A 20,989-nucleotide genomic window follows, 5' to 3' on the forward strand; every position below is an offset into this window, starting at 1 on the left:
AATGCAAACAATAAATGTACATATATACAATGAATGCAATAAAATACAACAAGCAGAAAGCAACCAAGACCCTAATCCTAGAGAGCGCTAGGAGAGACTCGCTCAGGGAAGATGGACCAGCACAGGTCAACTTCTCTATGCATCCCCAGCAGAGTCGCCAGCTGTCGCATCGCGCGAAAAACCGGCGGGAAAAGAAAGAACAACAGAGCCGCCACCGTGCGTTATTTATCCCAAAAGAGGGAAAGGAAACGCTCGAAGTAAACCTAGGAAAGATCATGGTCTCGCGACCAAAGAGGATGGGTTCGGGAGTCGGTTATGCGAAGGGAAGGTGTTAGGCACCCTACGCATCCGTAGTACTCTACGGGATCCACGCACAAAAGGAAGGAAAAATTGGTTGCTAAACACTGCTCAAACTCACACACACTGGCTGAAAGAGACAAAAGAAACTGACTGAAACTGACTCGGCAGGACATCGTATCCTGGGCCTACTTAGTCTATCAGGCATAGACATCAGAGTCGAAGTAGTTCGGACTGGGGAGACGAAACATGCTCGCTAGGATATCGCATCCTATGCATACGTATCTTCTCGGACGAGAGAAGAATCAGAGCATTCGTAGCTCGGCTGACACGCACACAAACAAACACAGGCAAAGGCAAATGTGGAGCCTGAATGCCAATCACTGGACTTACATCAGCATCCGAACCAACAAACACACGCAGGAAACCAACTGCCAATCGCTGGACTTACGTCGGACTCCAACCAGAACAACACAACAGATAGATAGGGAGTCTGGGACTCAGCCTACAACTGCCAAACACAAACAAACAGACAGACAGCAAATGCTAAGGAGTCAGGGACTCGAGCCTAGCAAAGGTCAGACAACACACACAAAAGAAAGAAAAGGGCGCCCGGAGAGATCAACTCAATCTCCTGCCTACATACTTCATCTGGTGTGAAGATCAGGGCGATGTAGTTCCCCTACGCAGGGACAAGGATCTAGCCTAACCAGATAACAGAGGGAGACACAACACTAGGGAGACTACGACTCGAGCCTAGATGTTGTCATGCAAAGTCAACCCTAAGTTAAGGTTTCTAGCTAAATGGCACAAGGGCCAACCTATCCTAGACAAGACACAGGAAAAAGCAAAGTCTCGATTGCAACTAGGGCAAGAGAAGAGGGATATCTCAATCACAACAGGGGTGAGAGAAAAGAAGAGATCTCAATCACACAGGGGTGAGAGAAAAGAGTTAGTGTTAGTGGTTAGTCAAACTCGGCAAGACATCGCGTCTCGTGCCTACGTATCTCATCTGAACATGAGAATCAGAGTTGCCGTAGTTCGGCCAAAAAACTCTAAGTATGGCTCACATAGGAAGCAAGCCACACAGACTTGACTTGCACAGGAAGCAAGTCAAGCGCAACCTACCTTGCACAAGGGCAAGTCTAAGCTAAACCTAAAGAGGCAAAGCAAACAGGCAATCACAAAAACAAGAAGCACACTCTATATGCATACAAGAGGCTCACACAAGGGTTAGGCACTAGGGCCAACTGGAATAGGGTAAGTGTTGCTCTTAACCTTGCCATTGAGAGGCTAAGGTGAAGCAGATGAAAAGGAGATGAGGGGTGTGCCTCATTGCTTCTATCCCTAATCTGGGAGAGCGTTTGACAAGAATGTGTGGGTTCAGAAAGTGGGAACCCTTTTACACATTTAAACTGACTCAACTGTGCAATTGCACAAGATCTTGGGTTTTTATCTGAAGTGCATCAACACAGTGGTGTGAGCAAGACAGAAGACACACTGAATAGTGGGGGATAGATTGCATATCCCTACCTTCCACCAATTGCCTCTTCACTTAGGAGGTCTTTGACTCTGTACAGGGACAAAGTAAACATACACAGGCATTGCCTCTTAAGGAGGACTTCAGACAGTTTGCCCGGCCAAAATAACAAGCCGGGACTCCAGACTACATGAAGTAAAAGAGATTATACCTCAAAGCAAATGCTAAATAGCAAAGCAAGCAAGTTCAGAGAACTTAAGCAACTAAAGTACCTGAAAAATTCAAACCAATCAGTAAACAGTCCAACAGTTAAAACCAAAGGAAATGGATAAACAGTCAACCACAGAAGGTCAACTGTGCAAAGCAAGACTCAAGTTACATGAGTCAAACCATCTGCACAACAAATGTTAGTTCATATGTAAACAAAAATCAATCAAACTGGTATGATCTTGGAAGCACTATGCTCAACCTGAAACAGATGAACTCAACATAAGTCCAAAGGACCACTAGGACTAGCCTAGGGTCAAGGATGAAAGAAAAAGTCAACGCAGCAAGTAAAAGTCAACTAAAACCAAAGTCAAACATTTGAGAAGCTAACACAATTGGGCCCACATTCAAATCATGCATTATAATCATTTCATGAACATTTGAAGTCAAAGTAAGGCACAGAAAGCATACAAAAGTCAACAGAATGACTTGCATCAAAAGTCAACTCAAACAATTTCAAAAATCATCAAATAAATCACACTCAATCCTAACATCTAACATGGTAGACATGTAAAATTTCATGGCATTTGGATGAGAGGAAGGCAGTCAACTAAAATCATGAAGTCAAACCAAGTTCAAGCATGTACAAAGAAAGTCAACAAGCATGGGTCAACTTCAAAAAGTCATATCAAATTGAAAACAGATGAGAAATGAATGAGATTAACACCAATGCAAAGCTTGAGATGTCTAGTTATCACATATGAAATTTCATGGTCATACAATATGATGTGAGAATTTCCCAAAAGATTTGGCAATGTATAGCACAAAAAGTCAACAAGTGACCAAGCATGGAAGAAAATTCACAATCAAATGGAAAACAGCAAGATAAATTCTAAGAAAATTCATACGTGAAATAGACATACAAAGGATCATTCATGCAAAAAATGGGGTCATTTGGATGTAGGGAAGCATGTGAACAAAATTAGGGAAAATGCATGATCATGGTATAGCAACAAATGTAACACATGACTTCAAAAAATCATAACCAGCAAACCACAAATGGGAAATCCACAAACTCTATACCAAAATGAAGGTGAACATGTCTAGTTTCATCACAAAAAATTTCAAGGGCAATGGATGCAACATCATTATTTCACAATTGAAATGGCAAGAGATATCATTTATGCACACATGTTGGGAAAACAATTGCCAATTAAAATCCAGCCAATGGAAAATTAAATAAAAATCACAATCAAATACTAGACACATTTGTGATCATTGTGGAAAAAACCTCATGATTTTTGGATGAAAATTGAGTGAGAAATGAATTATTGAAGCTTGATGAATTATTGAATGAAGTATGAGCAAATAAGCATGGCATATGGTCAACATGGGGTCAACGGAGTGGCAAAAGCGTAATTCTGCGTGCCACTAATCTAAACTGCAGCGTTTTGAAGCACACAACGAAATGTTGTGATTGGCTACTATCCAATAAAACAGTACCCGAGCCAATGGATGGGCAGAAATCTGGGTTTTATGCATAAACCCTTAGGGTTTAGAACAACAGGGCATTGGCAACATGTTCATGGTATTTCCAACATCAAATACGAAATTCGACCAGCACAACAGCAGCATGGTAATAGTACAGGCAACAACAATGTTCATGTAATATTCAAAGTAGCCATAAACTAAACATAAACAAACACCAATCATGTGGATTTTCTGGACATGTTCATAGAGTTTCGAAACTGCAGCAGGGTTTCTAATACAGCAAGGCATTGGCATTTGTTCTTGAAGCAAGTTCAACAATCGATCAAAAATAACAACAAATGAACAGCAACATGTTAACATAATAATCAATGCAACAATCAAGTGGCCACAACCAAACACGACAAACGCAAATCATTGATTTTCTGGACATATTCAAAACAGCAGCAAGGCATTAACATTTTTATCGAAAATCAACATCAATCTACAGCATGGCAGTAACAATACGTTCAGGCCAATACAAGCAACAACAACGGGCATGATCCTGGGAAAACAAACTGGAACAAGCTAGGGTTTTAACAAGATACTCATCATCTCCAAGTTCAACCATTAATCATGAACAAACAAAAATAAACGTCATCAATAATCCAACAGGGCCATGACACTATCCTCATACAACATTAAGAACAACAGAACAAATATAATCATGAGCTGGGCAGAGTAGAATTCAATACAACAGTACATATGCTCATCACCAACATTCATCAGTCAATCATCAACATGAACAACAACATTAATAAATGGTCGTGGCCATGAAATATCATCAACTAACAGCAAAACAAACAACCATGGGAGTTTTTTCTGAACAGAATTCTAGGGTTTAAAGAACAGCAGCCAACACTCATCATCACTATGCATTCGAAATTCCATCATGCCCAAAACAAAAAACCAACATACCAATGGCATCATCAGACCAAGAATAAGCATAATCCAACATCTATACTTATTAATTCAAGCATATAACAGAGAAATCCACACAAACAAGTTTGAGCACAGAATTTCAAAACCATATTTCTCTCAACACAGTGGATCATTTTGGATGATTTAAATTTCATTGGCATCAGCAAGTCCAGGGTTACACATGGCATAGCATGGATGAGAAAAAATAGAGGGTCGAAGAACTTACTTGGTTTGAAGAATTCAATGGAACAGTGGTTACTTGATGGAATTTGCTCAAACAAATGGCCCTTGTGCTTTATAATGGAGGATTCTTGAAGTAAGCTAGCTCAATGATGCTCTTAAGTATCCAACCCACGATTTTCCATTGCTATGGCTTGAAGAAAACAGACCGAGGAAATGCACCACAGTCAAGATTAGATGCTCGAAAACCCTCTCAAATGAGGTTTAGATGATGGAGGAAGCAAAGATTCCTTGAATTCTTTGAATGGTTTATGCAGAAAAAGGTTTTTTGCCAATATGCAAAAAGGAGAGAAAGTGTATTTTTGTGATGGTAGGCTGCCAAGCTAGGGTTGAAACGAGCTGAGAAAAAGCTTATATGGGTCTGTTTAGCATTGGTTTAGTGAGTGCTAATCTTGATTTGCTTAAAATGTAGTTTTTGCAATTTTGCTAAATGTGTACAAGTGAACATGGAGGGTGCAAGCTTGCACGGTTTTGGGCTTGGAAATGCTGTCAAAGACCTTGCCAATTGCTGTTTGTGGTCTGTTTAATGATTTGCCAGCTTGCCTTCATGAATGAAACCAAATTGCACATATTGCCAATTATGCAATTTTGCCAAAATAGTGATATGATAAGGGTATGAACATGATTTTAGAATTGGAACAAGTCACAAATATTATATAAAAGCAATCTCAATTGGCCAAATGGTGAAAAAAGTTTTAATTCAAAAAGTCAAAGTTTGGTCAAACTTTGATTTTAAATGAAAAAGGTCCAAAAATGCCATTTTGATTGGCAAGGTTTTAGGTCATGAAATCTATATTTTTGGAAAGAGGGTGAAAAATGTGGTTTGTAGGAAAAAACCCCACCAAATTTGGCCTTATGGTTTGAGAGATATGCCCCCTTGAAGTTCAAGATTTTGTGAAAATGAATTGATCATATCTTGACAACCATACATGGGATTTGAGAGTTCTTGGACTTTTTGAAAATGGGAGAACAAGATCTTCAACTTTCATGTTGGGCAAAAATTCATTTGAAGCTTGTATCATGATGCAAGTTGAGGATCAAGAAGTTTCTATTTTTTGGCAGTTGAAATTACAGGCCCAGTTTCTATTTCTGGAAATTTTCTGATTGGCTTCAAATTCTTCCATGATGTTGATTGCCATGACACATGAGGCCTATTAGGACATGAATAAGCTCCTTCAAACCATTTCCATCCACCAAATCCAAAGAATCAACCACAGTTGACCAACTTTGACTTTCTAGGGTTTTGGACTTGACTGTGCACTTCTGATGAATTCCAAACCCTAGTTCCTTGAGATTTTGACTTCAAATGATGTCCCAAAACATATGAACTCTTGATTATTGATCATGGTGCCCAAATTCTGCAAGAATGGCCACCATCCATTGCTTTGACTGATTGTTGACTGTATAGGGTTTCTGCCTGGCTATGCATTGACTGATGGCTTCTGAACATCCAACCCTTGATTTAAACACTTCAAATGGACCCTCTAGTCATATGAACTTGATGGACAAACCCTAGGGCTTTGATTCCTTGAGAAACACCCTTGCTTGTTTGGTTGACTGATCTCCTGATCAGTTTGACCTAATTTCTTGCTTGCTTGCTCTTGAGGCAACTGGGGACAATGCAAATGCTATGCAATGGATTATGATATGCTATGACCTAATATGAGATGGTATGTACAATGATAGGTGCAAATTTGAGGTGCTACACTTGGCTGATAGTTAGGTAATATTCCTTCTTTCTTGTAGTTGGTTACCTTGTTAAGCTATCACTTGGCTAGTAGTTGGTAATCATTCCTTTTGAGCTTATTACTTTTGTTAAGCTATCACTTGGCTGATAGTTAGGTAATATTCCTTCTTTCTTTTGGTTGGTTACCTTGTTAATTTATCACTTGGCTGGTAGTTGGTAATCATTCATTTTGAGCTTATTACCTTTGTTAAGTTATCACTTGGCTGATAGTTAGGTAATAATTTCTTTTTACCTTCAGTTGGATACCTTGTTAAGATATCACTTAGATGGTAGTTGGTAATCTTTCCTTTTAGGCTTATTAACTTTGTTAAACTATCACTTGGCTGATAATTAGGTAATATTTCTCTCCTAGTGGAGTTGGGCATTCCATTTGATTGATCTTTTCCCCGACGAAGTATTGCTTTGATAAGCCTTCCCCCGTTGGTTCTTTGGCTCGTTTGTTTTATAATCTTGCATTGGTTTCTTTCCAATACAATAGTTATTCTCAAGTTGAGTCGTCTCCCGGTGCTTTATTTTCCTGGAGGACATCCCTTGATCTCCAGCAATTTCATGTCATAGTTTTGTCTGGACGTCTTTCTTTTTCCTCTATGGAACTTTGTTTGTCCCGAGCTAGGTCCCCCTTTGGAACCTGTTATTCCCCTGCAGGGTTTCAGTCTTCTCTTTTCTCCAGCAGTTCTTTGTCTCTCGTGACGCTATATTCCCCACATACATCATTGCCCACGTTCATATCATATCATAAGCATTATTGCGGTATCTTTGGGCCAAAAATTGGGTTTCTGTACTTAAGTCTCTTTAATATCATCGAGACGATGATTTCAATCTTCATATCTGTGAATTGAAGAAAATTAAATAGGGGCATCTATCATACCCTAATTTTTAACCATATGATCCCATATATCATTTGCATCCTTACATACAAACAAGATTACATCTTTGTCCTCTCCCTCTTATCTTTGGATTTGCCTTTTGTGGGGATCATCAAACACCTCTTTGTTAGTGTTTTATCTTTGTGTTTATATGTTCATTGTTTATCTAACTACTAATCAAAAATAGCAAAAATATGTCTTGTTTTCTTTATGTTTATTTTGCAAGGTATGGCTTTTCATCAAGAGCATTAAGCATGGTTCCTCAGCTAGGTTTTCTTTTATTCCTCATCAAAGTGTGTTCAACCATTGATTCTTAAGGGGCTATTAATCAAAACATGATCTCTAATTTTCTCAAGCATCTTTCAATCTCATTTTGATCAAGAGCGTCTCAAAGTTTTGTTGCTTATTTTCTCAAGAAAAGTCAAAGGTATGTGTGTTTATTTCCATACCTTCTTCAACAAGTTACCTCAAACTTTGAGAAATTCAATCAAAAGAAACTCAAGTGCGCCTTATTTTAAGTTCATATGATCATCCATGTCCCTTTAAATTCAAGAAAAGTCCAAGTACACAAGTTCATTCCAAGAGGTTTGACTAAAAAAAGTCAACATTTGAAGTCAAAGTTCAAAGGATCACAACTCCTTCAATTCTCAACATTTTTAATTCTTCTTTTTGCATATGACTCTTCTCAATATCCTCTATCACTTATCTTTATATGACGAGAGCCAATTATGCTTGGAGGATGATGAAAAGTTTGAAGACATTATAGGTCATTTGTGGACTTGATGAAATTTGACCTATTTTCAAGTGACTTTTGCTTAATTTTCAAGGATTATAACTTCTCCAATTTTCAATATTTGATACTGATTCTTTTTGCACAATATCATTTGTGATGCCCTTTACAAGTTTGTTTCAAGGATTAAAGTCAAATTATGCTTGAAAGGCCATGGAATTCTTTGAGACATTATAGGTCATTTTCAACCATTTGGGACTTAGAATTTTCTAAGTTACATTACCAGATTTTTATGTCAACTTCAATATGTCATAACTTTGTGCTCAAGCTTCCAAATTCAACCTTTCTTGGCACATTATAATCTTTGATATGATGTCAACAAATTGCAAGAAGAATGGGATCAAAAAGTCTCCTGAGTAAGATGCCCCGTTGAGTTAAACATGGTGACTTGGAGCTGAAGAAATCATATGATCCGAATTTTGAACTTCACTAATCTCAATTGCAAGCAAAATTACCATGCGTTTTGGACCTAAACATGTTTAACTAAGTCTCAGAAGTTAAATAACTCCTAAAATACATGATTTGGCTGACTTTTGATGGTTTGCAAGTCACAATTTTCACACATTCTGGTTGAATTCGTTTTGCACGAATTAAGCATCATTTGACACGTATGAGATCACTAATCACTTCCCTATAAATAAAGCAACATGATTGCTTCAATCCCAAGCTTTTGATAGACAAGAAACCCCTGTTTCACTCTGAATTTTTTCCTGAAAATTGAGCTATCGTGTTTGGAACTTCAGCTTGTTTCAATCCATTTTCTTGATTCCATTAGCACTTTCGATCTTCTCTGAAGCTTTTGCAACAATTCCCAAGCTCTAAGACCTTCTGAAGTGCCCTGACCAGATCGAGCTTCATCAATTCTGATCACCATTTTGATAAGGTAGTTCTGAGCATCATTTAAACTCAAAAAAATTACCATGATGTAGTCCTTCACTCTCTGATGCTTTCCTCTAACTTATCTGGTGTTGATTGATCGTGTTCATCATTTAATTTAATTTTTCGTGGTTTGCTTGTTTTTGAAACTTCTATAAAATTCTCCATGCTCAGTTTAAATAAATGAATTTTGAGCATGAGGTTGAATTCGCGATGAGGAGGCGATCACATTGGTGGTAGCCTCATATTCTGAATTTACCAAACAATGAAACTCCGGTGAGGGGTCATCGAGGAAGATGGTCGGAGTTATCTCAGGTCATCTGAGTTTGCTTACACGTTAGCAATTTGAAATATTCTGATTGATCCATTTTGAATTAGATCCCGTGTTTTATTTTGGCTAATTTCCACCATGCACCCTAGCCCGAGGATTATTGGATTTTCCACATCAATTAATGAGGTCAGATCTAACCCTCCATGTTTTTTCTGATTTTATTTCTTTTTCTTTTTTTATTTTAAATTTCATTTTCTTTGAAAATTCATAGTAAATTCATTTTTTATCCAAAATAATTTTTAAAATTCTCTTTTTTTTTCATCTGATTTTTATTTTTTCACATTTTTTTTATTTTCTATTTTTCTTGAATTTTCTCTTTTCTCCTTTATTTTAATTGGTTTAAAAATACTTTTAAGCATTTAAAAATTCTTAAAATTTTATTTTATGTTTATTATTTTATTTCTAACCTTCCATAATTTTTTTGCCCATTTATTTTGTCATGTGGCCCCATCGGCGTCCTTCATCAAATGCCCTTGTCCACTTCTTCACTAGAATGTTATCCACCCACCCTAATGCCTTCGCATTTGACAATCTTATTTTCTCACGGTAGTACATCAATGATGGTTGGTTTAAAGCATACTCTACATTCACAACTTTTTTTCAAAGATTTGTATCTTTGATTTCCTACATGAAATTTTGTGCAATGTTTCTTATGTAGTAGACATGCACATAAGGAGGATTTTTCCAACCATTAGCAAGATTATTATAAGCACTCTCAATAGATGTATATTTTTCTAAAATTAAGCATATGTTGGGTTGCGGAGCGACGTGTGTTCTGAGATTCCTTAGAAAAAACTACAACCCCCACCAATCTCACCTTCAACTAGATAAAAGGTAATTGAAAAGATATTATTATTTTCGTCTTGTGTAACTACCATTAGCAATGTTCCTTTGTATTTCCCATATAACCATATTCCATCGATTTGAATAACATGTTTGCTGAATGCAAAACATTTGATGCACAGTTGAAATGCCCATAAGATATGAGGGAAGATTTTACTTATATTAACACAAGCTCCATCATGTGTATAATTGGAAGTGTATGCATAACTACAATCATTCCAGGAACATATTTTTCAACTGCTATCAAATATTGTGGAAGTTTATTTTAAGATATTTTTCAATTACCATATACTTGCTCAATTACCTTAGTTCATGCAATCCATGCTTTCTTGTATGATGGAGTATAGTTGAACCATGTACGATATGAAAGATTATTATGCTCACCTTCACAGGAGGGTCTATGCCTACAAGATGCAAAATTTATTGGCATATTAATTGAGAGTTTAGTTTACCATGATCCTGTCAAAGAATGGTGGTAGTGCAACTATGAGGTGGATTCATCAAACCTATCTTCCAAAAATAACTTCTCTTTCGATAGGACGCGGCTAACTGAAACTTGCAAAGTTTGTTACGACAAAGTATCACATATCGTTTGGCATCTGTGAGATCTACATCATAATCAACAGAATTATCCATGTGAAACCCTTTTATAGCTTGCATACATTCAGCTTTTGTGCGGTATTGATTTCCGACTTTTAACACACCTTCAATATGTTGAGAAGGATTATAGAATAGATCTAAGGATGCCTCGTCTCCATTCAAATGCAAGTTAGTTATGTGTTGAAGAGGACAATAAACATAGCTTAATGGTAATGCTTCTTGATCTACATGTTCAGCTGGACTGTGTGCAGTGTACTCTCTAGTCCCAAATAAATTTTTACCATATAATCAACATGTGTCTCACTTTCTTCTTCCTCCTCCTCAACAACATCAACTTTATCTTGTTCTAGTATTTGAGATTGGTCAAATATCTTGGACTGATTTAATACTTGATATTCGTACAAAAATTGGGATTGCTGAGATTGACTGGGTAATATATACAACTCAATATAGTCGAACCCAGAATGTTCATGGCTTTCAAACATGCTTTGAACATCTTCATTGTCTCGTACCTTGTGCTGGAAATATTTGACCTGGCTGCTTTTTTTTAAAATGGGATTTTTATATATAATTTGTGAGACTGGATCAGAAATTATCTTTGACTGTATTCGCTCTTTGAAATGCAAGAAACTTGATTTTTTTGCTTATTGTAAATTGAGTAAAATCGATATGTCGGAAACCGAAACCAAAAATATCATAGACATATGTATCTCCGTTAATATGAGCATTAACAATATAATTTGATCTTGCAGACATTTTTTTAGTGAATTGGTACAGATGAAGTATTTTGAATAGATGTAGATGAAATTTTTTGAGTTGATTAAGATGAATTGGTTAAGTTAGAATATATAAGCATGGCATAAAATAAAGTCAAAGATTCGTCTATTTAATTCTGACATGGGGGCCCAATTTCACAAAAGCCCACCCTTAAATATGAATCAGGGCGCCAATTTCTTAAAAGCCACTTCTTAAATATGAACCAGGGCGCCAATTCCATTCCAGTTTCTATTAATAGCACCTAAAAAAATGCATGCAAAGTTGCATGCATGCAGACCTGCGAAAATTAACTCATCTTCTTACATGTAACCAATATATCTCACCTACACTACATTATTTTTACTCAGAAATTCTAATTATTGTGTTCTCTATTATGGAGATGCACCACAGTGATCGAGTGAAACTTCAATTCGGCATGCTTCAAGAAATTTCGAGTCCTCCGAGGTGCTTTGCTCAAATTCCACAATAGTGAAATCTCATACCAGCGGGAGTACGACGAATGGACATTATATGCAAAAGATGAGTGTCGTGAATGGAAGTGTCGCCGCCATTTAGTTCTAACCGACACTATACTGATAATCGTCCATAAACTAACTATTGGATACATGAATTGGTATGGATCAATTTCAATTGGCTTCTTGTCTGATCACAGATATTTGGTTAATCCACGCCAACAAGCTTCATCATCAAACACTCAACCTCCAACCCAACACAACACTCAAAATTCATCCCAACATAATTACCAACAACACATGTCATCCACACAACCATAATACCAAGAACATACCTCATGCCAACACTCATTCCAACAACAACCACAACATTTTTATCAGTCTCAGTACCAACAAACATAACCAACCAACCCAACAAATTCTTACCAACATACCGAACAAATTAACATGGACTACCAAACACCACATCAATTATTATCCACTCAAACATTCACACCAATGGCATCGTTCAACCAACCCGACTACCGTCTGATCGGTACCTTATCGACACAACCTACACAACAAAACTACGAAGGCATGGGCACCCAACTCGATCTAGACGACTTCACTGATTTGAGTTTATCGACATGGACCTACGTTCGCGAGGTTCTTCAAACACCAACACAATCCACGACAGTTTTTTATGAAACACCTCAAATAAATCCACAAAGAGGAGTAAGAGACATACGACCTCGAAGATGCGGAACTAGCATACCCTTAATTTGATTGGGTCATAGAAATTAATGTACAAGACTATTTCACATATAATCCAAATTTTATTATAGTTCAATAATATTTAATTACTTTATTTTTTTAATATATATATATATATATATATATATATATATATATATATATATATATATATATATATATATATATATATATATATATATATATATATATATATATATATATATATATATATATATATATATATATATATATATATATATATATATATATATATATATATATATATATATATATATATATATATATATATATATATATATATATATATAATATCACAAATAAATTAATAATTAATAAAAACAATGGTTACTTTATTTGAATTGCGCCCTCTATTTAAAATAGGAGGAAGCGTCAATAAAATCAAAACTCTTTTTCACAATTATGAAGAGATATTAATCGAAGGAAAGCCTCGTTCACCTTATTTTAATGAGACGATAATGGAATTGAAGTCTTTTTATACTAAGAGAATTTTTTTATTTGAAAGATTGATAGAATAAAAATAATAAGAGAAAGATAGTTAATTTAAAATGAAAGTTACAAATGTGAATTCACACACCAAACCATAAAAGAGGCAACAACCTTTTGATCAATCACCAATCATGATGGCATCAACTGAATACTGAACCAACGGGACAAGTTAAGATGTGACGTTGCCTTTATTTGCTGTAATGTATGAATTTGCATTTATATATACAAGTTCCATCAATTCAATCCCATCCTATAATTACTAGCTTTTCTTTCAAATTGAAATAATAACCTATAGTTTATACTACTCCAGTTAGTATCTTTATTTTGAACCAGTTGTTTCCTTGTCACCTTTAACAGAAACCATATATTTCTTTGATGATTCAATGAATGTAAACTGAAGCTCTACCGTAATTTACGTTACCACAATCATGTGATCGTTGGCACGTAGCTAGCTACTGTGAGTTGGAAATTCTTGCTGGAATCTTGTGGTAACTAGGCTGGATTCTACATTTCTACTGTATAGATTCACTTGGTATCTTTTATTCTTATTGCTTTTCACCAATGTATCTAATTGAGACCATACATAAAATACCATATTGTATGCCAACAAAACTTACATTTCATAAAATAGTACTAGTACTATCAATAATACACTCCTTCTATTTTCTTTCAAATAAAAATTATTCTTAAAAACAGTGTCTAAAAGGTGTGCCTTTGGACCAAACCTCAATATATGTTTTGTTATTTTCTATCAATTTATATAACTTAGAATAAGTAACAAGTAAGCCTCATTTCAAATAGTTATTTGTGTAAGTTGATGTTTTTCTCTTTTTACATTTCTTACTCATGCATTTTTGGTATATTCTACGCTTACACATGCATAGTACAAGATGGCCATGCATCAAAAGTACACAGTTGTCTCTGCCTTATTTTGCCATGATTTGATAAGGCAAGAACAATGTTATTCTCTTATAATAAATGTAAACTACATAGTTTTGAGAAGGACAAAATAGAGTGTGGTTACTTCAAAAAAAAACTTACATAAATAAAAAATATAATAAAGCCAAAAGTAGTAAATAGGCCCATTTGTATTTTTCTAGCAAAAGTAATATAAATTAATTTTCAAATTTTAACTATAGAAAATCATAGAAGTAAGGACTTGGGTGTTTGGTTAATGTTTTTGTTCATGTTTGGTCATCAAAATACTAAACTACACTGAACAAAAATTAATTACAAAGACAACTAAGATCAAAGAAAGATGCAATCTCTCATTAAAGGATAAATATCAAAGTTTTTTTAAACATAATTGCATTTCTTCTTCACCGCTGTGGTGACAAATTCTAAAATAAGCAGCTTGGTCTGTACTCTGTAAATTTCAGAATATCCGTTGTGGTGAGGGTTTCTCAGCTGGAAATTCAAGTAATTCTCGAATCCCTTCACAAACCTGCATTGAGACAATTGAAAGTTCTCAACTCTAAAATTTAACAAAAGGCATCCCTTACACAAAAGGAGTACAAGCAGCAAGCATCAGGTATTCAATTAAAAGAAGAAAACAGAGTGATTGTACCAGTTTAATTTGAGCTTTGATTGAAGCAATTAATTTAGTGTACTCCTCTATCTGCCTGCATACAAAAGTGATTCATAAGTATGAATTTTCAACAATATTTTCAACAATAAAATGGAATTAATCAATCAGTTTAATAGATGATAATAGAAGGCCAGAGATAAATTTGTCCTAAGATGGGCATAAGAGTTACCGAAAGCTATGTTGTTAATCTTGGATAGCAGTGCGGACACGGACGGACCGAGAAATTTTATATTGTGGGGGCTAAATAAGTTCACATTCAAAAACAAATTTCCGTGTATCATTATAAAGTTAATGTCTGATGTTTTGAATTAATGATTAGAGTGAATAAAAATACACTGCAAGACTTTATTGCGTCGACATAAGCATATAGCAACCTCACCTAGTTGAAATAAGTCCTAACCCAATGTTGTAATATAAATATATGGCTTAAAGCCTATACAGCTTAAATGCACTATTTTGGTCCCTCAATATTTAAATTGCCTGATTTTGTTCTCCACCTTTGGATTTTGGGGAATTTTTTTGATGATATGACAAGTGGGATGCTTATGTGGCAACTCAGTTGATGACATGACAATGACCCAAATCGATAACGAGGAAAAATGGAGGGAGCAAATCTGCATTTAAGCCTAACTATATTACTTGCTCATATGAATTGTTAATTTGTCACTCAGTGAGCTTAACGATTCAATTATTGCCCAAAATGCCTAAACAGATATTTGTAATTTGTTAGTCAAGCTTTCAAAACTATCTACTACTCTCGAGCTGTTGAGATGATATAACTCAACAATGATTTGACTAATCTATACTGCACATATCAATCATCTGTTTTCAGCCCAAACATGTCCAAATCATATTATGGGAGGACAGATAAATGAGTAGGAAGGAAAAATACAAAAATTGTCATGCCATTCCCTTCTGCACATGCAAGATAAGAATCCCAATTGAATAGAATCTGATACACATACACCTACCGCCCAGACCACAGAACATTGCAATAGTATAACTAAAGAAAACCAAGTGCTCTGTGAATTTTTACAAGTTAAAAAGATGGATGAATCAAATTTATGGTGGTTAATTTTACAGAATATGTTGGACACAAGAAACATAAGGATCTTGGACCACAAGCTTATTACTGTATGAGACCAGTAGTTTCTCTGTTACTGTATTTTTCTGACACAGTAGTTACACCAACCAACAGTTATTTTAGTTAGTTCACTGCAGTATAAGATGTATTGTAACAGTGTTTGTCTGGACGGAGAAAAAATGCTGTTTTTTTCCGGATTAACCCATCCGAATGTGAGAAAAAACAGTTTTTGTCTGGATTGGTAAATCAAGAGGGATACAGTTATTAAGAAAAATGTGGGGGTAAAAGTAGCCCTCGCAAACAAAAAAAACAAGCCCATTAGGTTATTAGCTACGTAACCCTAATATGTATCCCAGCCTTCATTTCTACTACGACTGATTCTTCCCATCTTCTTCACAGCATGGATGGAGCCTAGGGACAGTGGTTCATTGCACGACAGAACAGAGAAAGAAACTTGCATATTTGGGTATTTTGGGATTTTACTTTCTTTTTTCGCGTCTGCATAGCCGCCTTGAAGGTGAAATGCTCCGCAGGGCGGTTGCAACAGCCCCTACTCCCTTTTGCGACGCTCCATCGCGCGGGGGTGGGTGGACACCCTTTGCTCCGCTGCTGTCACGGAGATACGGACCACTATTGACAACATAGCCAAGATCCACATAAAGAGCTGCTACTAAATTGGGCCTAATCTGATGGTCCAGTAAATTATCAGTTGTGGCAAGTTCTAGCATGGAGGCAGACTTGGGTACAAACACCTTATCTAGTCCCAGTGTTTTGTGACAATTAGATTGTCATTATCTTGGCTCATAATCCGGTTTTGCATTCCCGGCTAAGCATATGAATAGAGCGTAGAAAGCAGCTCACTGTAGTTAATGTTCCTGCTTAGGAACAGTGAGCTGGTCTGCTCACCAAAGCTTTTTCTCCACCCAAACTTCAACTTCTATTTACAAACTCAGTGTGCTTGTCAGGTGTGTACGGGAATTACTGTATTTTTCTGTTATGGTAGTTAGACCAACTAACTCAGTTATTTATAGTTAGTTCACTATATATATGATGTATTTTAACAGACTGGAGCAAGTTAACCAATATTTCGCATTTAAGAAATCTCAAACACACTCTGTCGTGCTAGATTAACTTTTGCAGTTTCAATAAGACAATACATGTTAAACAAAAAAATTATACCTGGCTATCGTTTCTTCCCTTTTCTCTATGTAGTTTAAAGCTTCGGACCAAGTAAACTCGACATGGAATCCCATACCTATGTCTACAAATATGTGTTGTGTATTGGGCCTGTAAAGTTTCAAACAAATATATAAAAATAAATAAATAAATAAAGTGCATTTCCATGGACTGAAGACAAAAGAGATTTCATTGTACAGGTACAAATAAAAAGCACTAGCATTGCTGATGAGAGGTTTAGCACTTTGCCGAAGGCATTGATTGTTTCCTGGATAGGAGGAGGGAAGTGTCTAGACACAAATTGGGCAACATAGCACAAGTCTTATAGTTTTACAGTATGGTGATGACTGATGGTTATAAAGATCATATACCATAAACGAAAGAAAAATAAGTTTGATCACATAGATTGGTGATAAAATACTAATGTACTTGACAAAATTCGCAAAAAAAATCAAGAACGTGTGAAATTAAAAGAAAGAAATAATGACACTAATTATCAAATCAGGTTGCTGAAATGTTAATGACTTACACTTCTGCTTGCACGTACACCTCAGATCCAAGATTGACCATAGTTCTCAGGCTGGTTACACTATTTTTCTCTAGGTTTTCAATGTTTCTTCGCAAATCAGCACTGAGTGAACAAGTCAAGTGTATTCAGACAGAACAATAGTACTTCACTGAATGCATCATTGAATGTGTACTAATTCAATTTGTGCTAGTCTCCAAACTCAACCTACAAGTATAATTTACACGGGCACTGTGGATTTTATGGGAAATGGATGATACAAAATTTATCGTGTTAAGAAATATGTCATTATGATGGTGATACTAATTGATCCTAGTAGTATGCAAAAAAGTGAAAAAGGATACAAAATTTTCTGCTGTTCAAAGACCGTGTCCCTGTAACAAAGAAATGAGAAAAATAAGTCCTCTGAAACGTGAAATAAACAAAGCAACCCTGCAATGTAGAAATGCCTTATTTAATCCATTTTGCAAGTGCATTATTCGTGATCTCAGATATAAGTTCATGTACTCAGAGGCATCATGCATTTTTAACTAGAACTAGAAAGACTTGAAGATAATAGAGGCATCAGCATTCAAATTTAGGGCATTACACATTATTTGCAACAACCAAGAATAAAATCTTCAAAGTAAACACTACCTCTGAGCAGTAGCATGAAGAAGATCAGGTTTCAAGCGTTTATCAACAAATTCTTCATACTTTTGTATTTTCTGCTGGCATAAATTGTCCATATGATAAGAGTCCTAATAAAAGCATAAGTCAATCAGGAATAATTAGTATATGTATTAGCTAAGTTCAAGGTAGTCAGACTCGAGATCCTACGCAAGATCGGATTGGGGTGATTAGATCGTGAATCAGGGATCGTAACACGAATCGTAAGATCCTATCAAATTGAAAAATTTATATATATTTTGCATATAGATTAATAATATGCATATGACACAACATAATATACAAATAAAATTCAAATAACACTAAAATTGCTTTAAAAAACTGAAATTCCATAGGATAATATTCACTGAAACTAATTCAAGACAATTCAAAACAACAGAACATTCAAAACAGTAGCAAATAACAATTGAAAACAATTGAAAACTTCTAAGAAAAACTTAATGAAAATTCACTCAATTTTCAAACAGTTCATGTTGGAGTTGGTCAAAATCACTCAATGAAATATTGAGTGAGATAGTGTGAAAGAGTTTAACGTGAATGAATTGGAATGAATAAATGTATTTTGGGAAGTTACACTAATCATGATGTATTTTGGGAAGTTGAATAAATCCTTAATTATTGGGTGGCTGAGTATTGATTATTCCTAGTTATTATCATTTATCCTAGTTATTAGGCAGAGAAGAGTTTTTTCAAGTTTAAAAAAAAACTTTTTTAGGGTTTTTCAACAGAAACTGCAATGGGCAGTTGCAAGATCGTAAAATCGTACGATCCTACGAGTAGGGTCGCGATTTTGACTACCATGGCTAAGTTGTATCAAATGACTCATTGAATGAAATTTTGAAACAAATCTAGAGTGTGAAAGTTCTACAGACCCGGAAAATTAATTTTATTTGGTACAGACCCGGAAAATTAATTTTACAGCTCAAACAATGGTCAAGTAGTGACTAGGTAAACCACTAAAAATCACTAACTAATGAATAGGAATAAAATGTAGTATTTGTCATCTATCTTAATCTCAATATAATAATATTTAAATAACTATTGCAGCATTTCAAAGCCTGATAATACAATGCTATTAAAAAAAAACTCCTACCCATCAAAACTCACACACACAAAATTAAAAAAAAAAAAGCAAATAAAATTTAATTTAAAATGCAAACCCGTATATGAAGTTTGTTCTAAACTTGAAAAGCTATGTGGAAAGAAAATGAGCAAATATGAACAAGCTTGAGGAGAGGGGCGAAAGGAGACTAAAATTTTGAGTTCAATAATTAAGCATGAAATTGTTGAGTCAGAGAAAGAGATGAAAAAAGTTTCAAAGGTGATTTGTCAAAGTTAAGGGTGGAATTGGATTAGCATATTGAATCCAAAGTTTTAAAATTTGAACCAGGCATCAAACCACTGATACTTCCAGTTCCAGGTCATAGTTAAAATGCCTTAAATCACCCGAGCCCCAAACAAAACTACAATCAAACCGTTCAATCAAATGAACAGCAGACAATACTATTCACAATCCACCGCGTCGAACTATCAGTTTCTATTCACAATGCAACCTTCAGGTATGTTTGGATTGCTGGAATATGAAAGAATGGAATGGTATGGAATGAAGTTCCATTGTTTGGATCAATTAGAATCGGATGGAACCGAGTGGTATGGAGTGATATGGATTCCATTCTATTCCATCACTTACCATCCTATGAAAAATTTACCTGGCTCCGTCTGAAAATACCCAAACGATGGAATGAAATCTTCATTCCACTCGACTATGCTCCATTCCACTCTGCTCTTTTCCATTCCGCTCCACTATGCTCCATTCCACTTTGCTCATTTCCATTCCTTTCCATTCCTTTCCATTCCACTCAGAACATTTCATGATATCCAAACATAGCCTGAATCAGAACTCTTGTTGGGATATCAAGCGCAAACCAGCATATGATGTAGATTTTCAGTAGAAATCTATAACAATATTTAATTATGATTGGCTAAGGAAAGAAATGGATTATTACATATTTAATTAACTTACAAAACGACCTATGATCTTGTTTATATACCGTAAACAAATAAAAAATGTGCATTTCTACTCATAAAAACTACAAAAATTAAGAGAAGCTATGCAGAGTAAAATTGATTCACAAATTCATGAAAACGTATAACAAATTTTATGGCGGCCACAAATCGCACTGGGGAATAAAAATCCGAAAAGTAAAATATAAAAGGAAAACCTTGTGGCGGACCTTCTAACTGTTATGGCGGTCAACGAGGTACTCCGGCGAGTTTCCCGGCGAGCTTTTCGTTTGTACGGTGGATTGAGTTGAGTGTCACTTCAAAGTCCACACCGAATTGTTTGTTTCTGATTCAACAAAATAGCAAAGGGGAAATTTTGTTGTTTTCGATGAGCTGCTGCGTTTTGTTTGGTTGTTTTAGGGTTTTAATTATTATTATTATTATTATTATTATTATTATTATTATTATTATTTATTAAAGGTAGTGCACCTGAAAGTATAAAATAGTTTTATATTATCAATGAGAATTTATCTATTATTATTATTATTATTATTATTATTATTATTATTATTATTATTATTATTATTATTATTAAAGGTAGTGCATCTGAAAGTATAAAATAGTTTTATATTATCAATGAGAATTTATTTATCAGTTATATCATATTACTAACTTATAAATATTAAGGTGACTTGATAGAATACATAGTGGTGATTGGTTGATAG

General features: G+C 35.2%; 1 protein-coding gene across 2 annotated transcripts; it reads right to left on the minus strand.

Annotated features, from left to right (window-relative positions):
• Positions 1 to 14,460: 14,460 nt before the first annotated feature.
• Positions 14,461 to 20,666, minus strand: LOC127119605 (uncharacterized). 2 transcript variants are annotated; one of them, XM_051049866.1, is made up of 7 exons: positions 20,495 to 20,666; positions 18,228 to 18,331; positions 17,936 to 17,965; positions 17,595 to 17,696; positions 17,069 to 17,176; positions 14,785 to 14,839; positions 14,461 to 14,661 (listed from the first exon to the last, which is right to left on the minus strand). In XM_051049866.1, the coding sequence occupies exons 2-7, from the start codon at positions 18,317 to 18,319 to the stop codon at positions 14,593 to 14,595; spliced, it is 456 nt and encodes a 151-aa protein (XP_050905823.1). In that variant the 5' UTR covers positions 18,320 to 18,331; positions 20,495 to 20,666; the 3' UTR covers positions 14,461 to 14,592. The 2 variants fall into 2 exon arrangements, with proteins under 2 accessions (XP_050905823.1, XP_050905821.1); XM_051049864.1 differs by having other exon boundaries at positions 20,483 to 20,666.
• Between the last annotated feature and the right edge of the window lie 323 nt (positions 20,667 to 20,989).

This window comes from Lathyrus oleraceus, chromosome 2 (genome assembly GCF_024323335.1).
Source record: "Lathyrus oleraceus cultivar Zhongwan6 chromosome 2, CAAS_Psat_ZW6_1.0, whole genome shotgun sequence".
Lineage (NCBI taxonomy): Eukaryota > Viridiplantae > Streptophyta > Magnoliopsida > Fabales > Fabaceae > Lathyrus > Lathyrus oleraceus.

Bases quoted from the DNA above. Each gene is read 5' to 3' on its own strand.
- LOC127119605 (XM_051049866.1), bottom strand. From the start codon at position 18,319: ATGGACAATTTATGCCAGCAGAAAATACAAAAGTATGAAGAATTTGTT. The intron at 17,177-17,594 runs GTAAGTCATTAA...GAAACTTTACAG, and splicing joins GTGTACGTGCAAGCAGAAGT to GCCCAATACACAACACATAT. The intron at 14,840-17,068 runs GTATAATTTTTT...TTTTGTATGCAG, and splicing joins AGGGAAGAAACGATAGCCAG to GCAGATAGAGGAGTACACTA.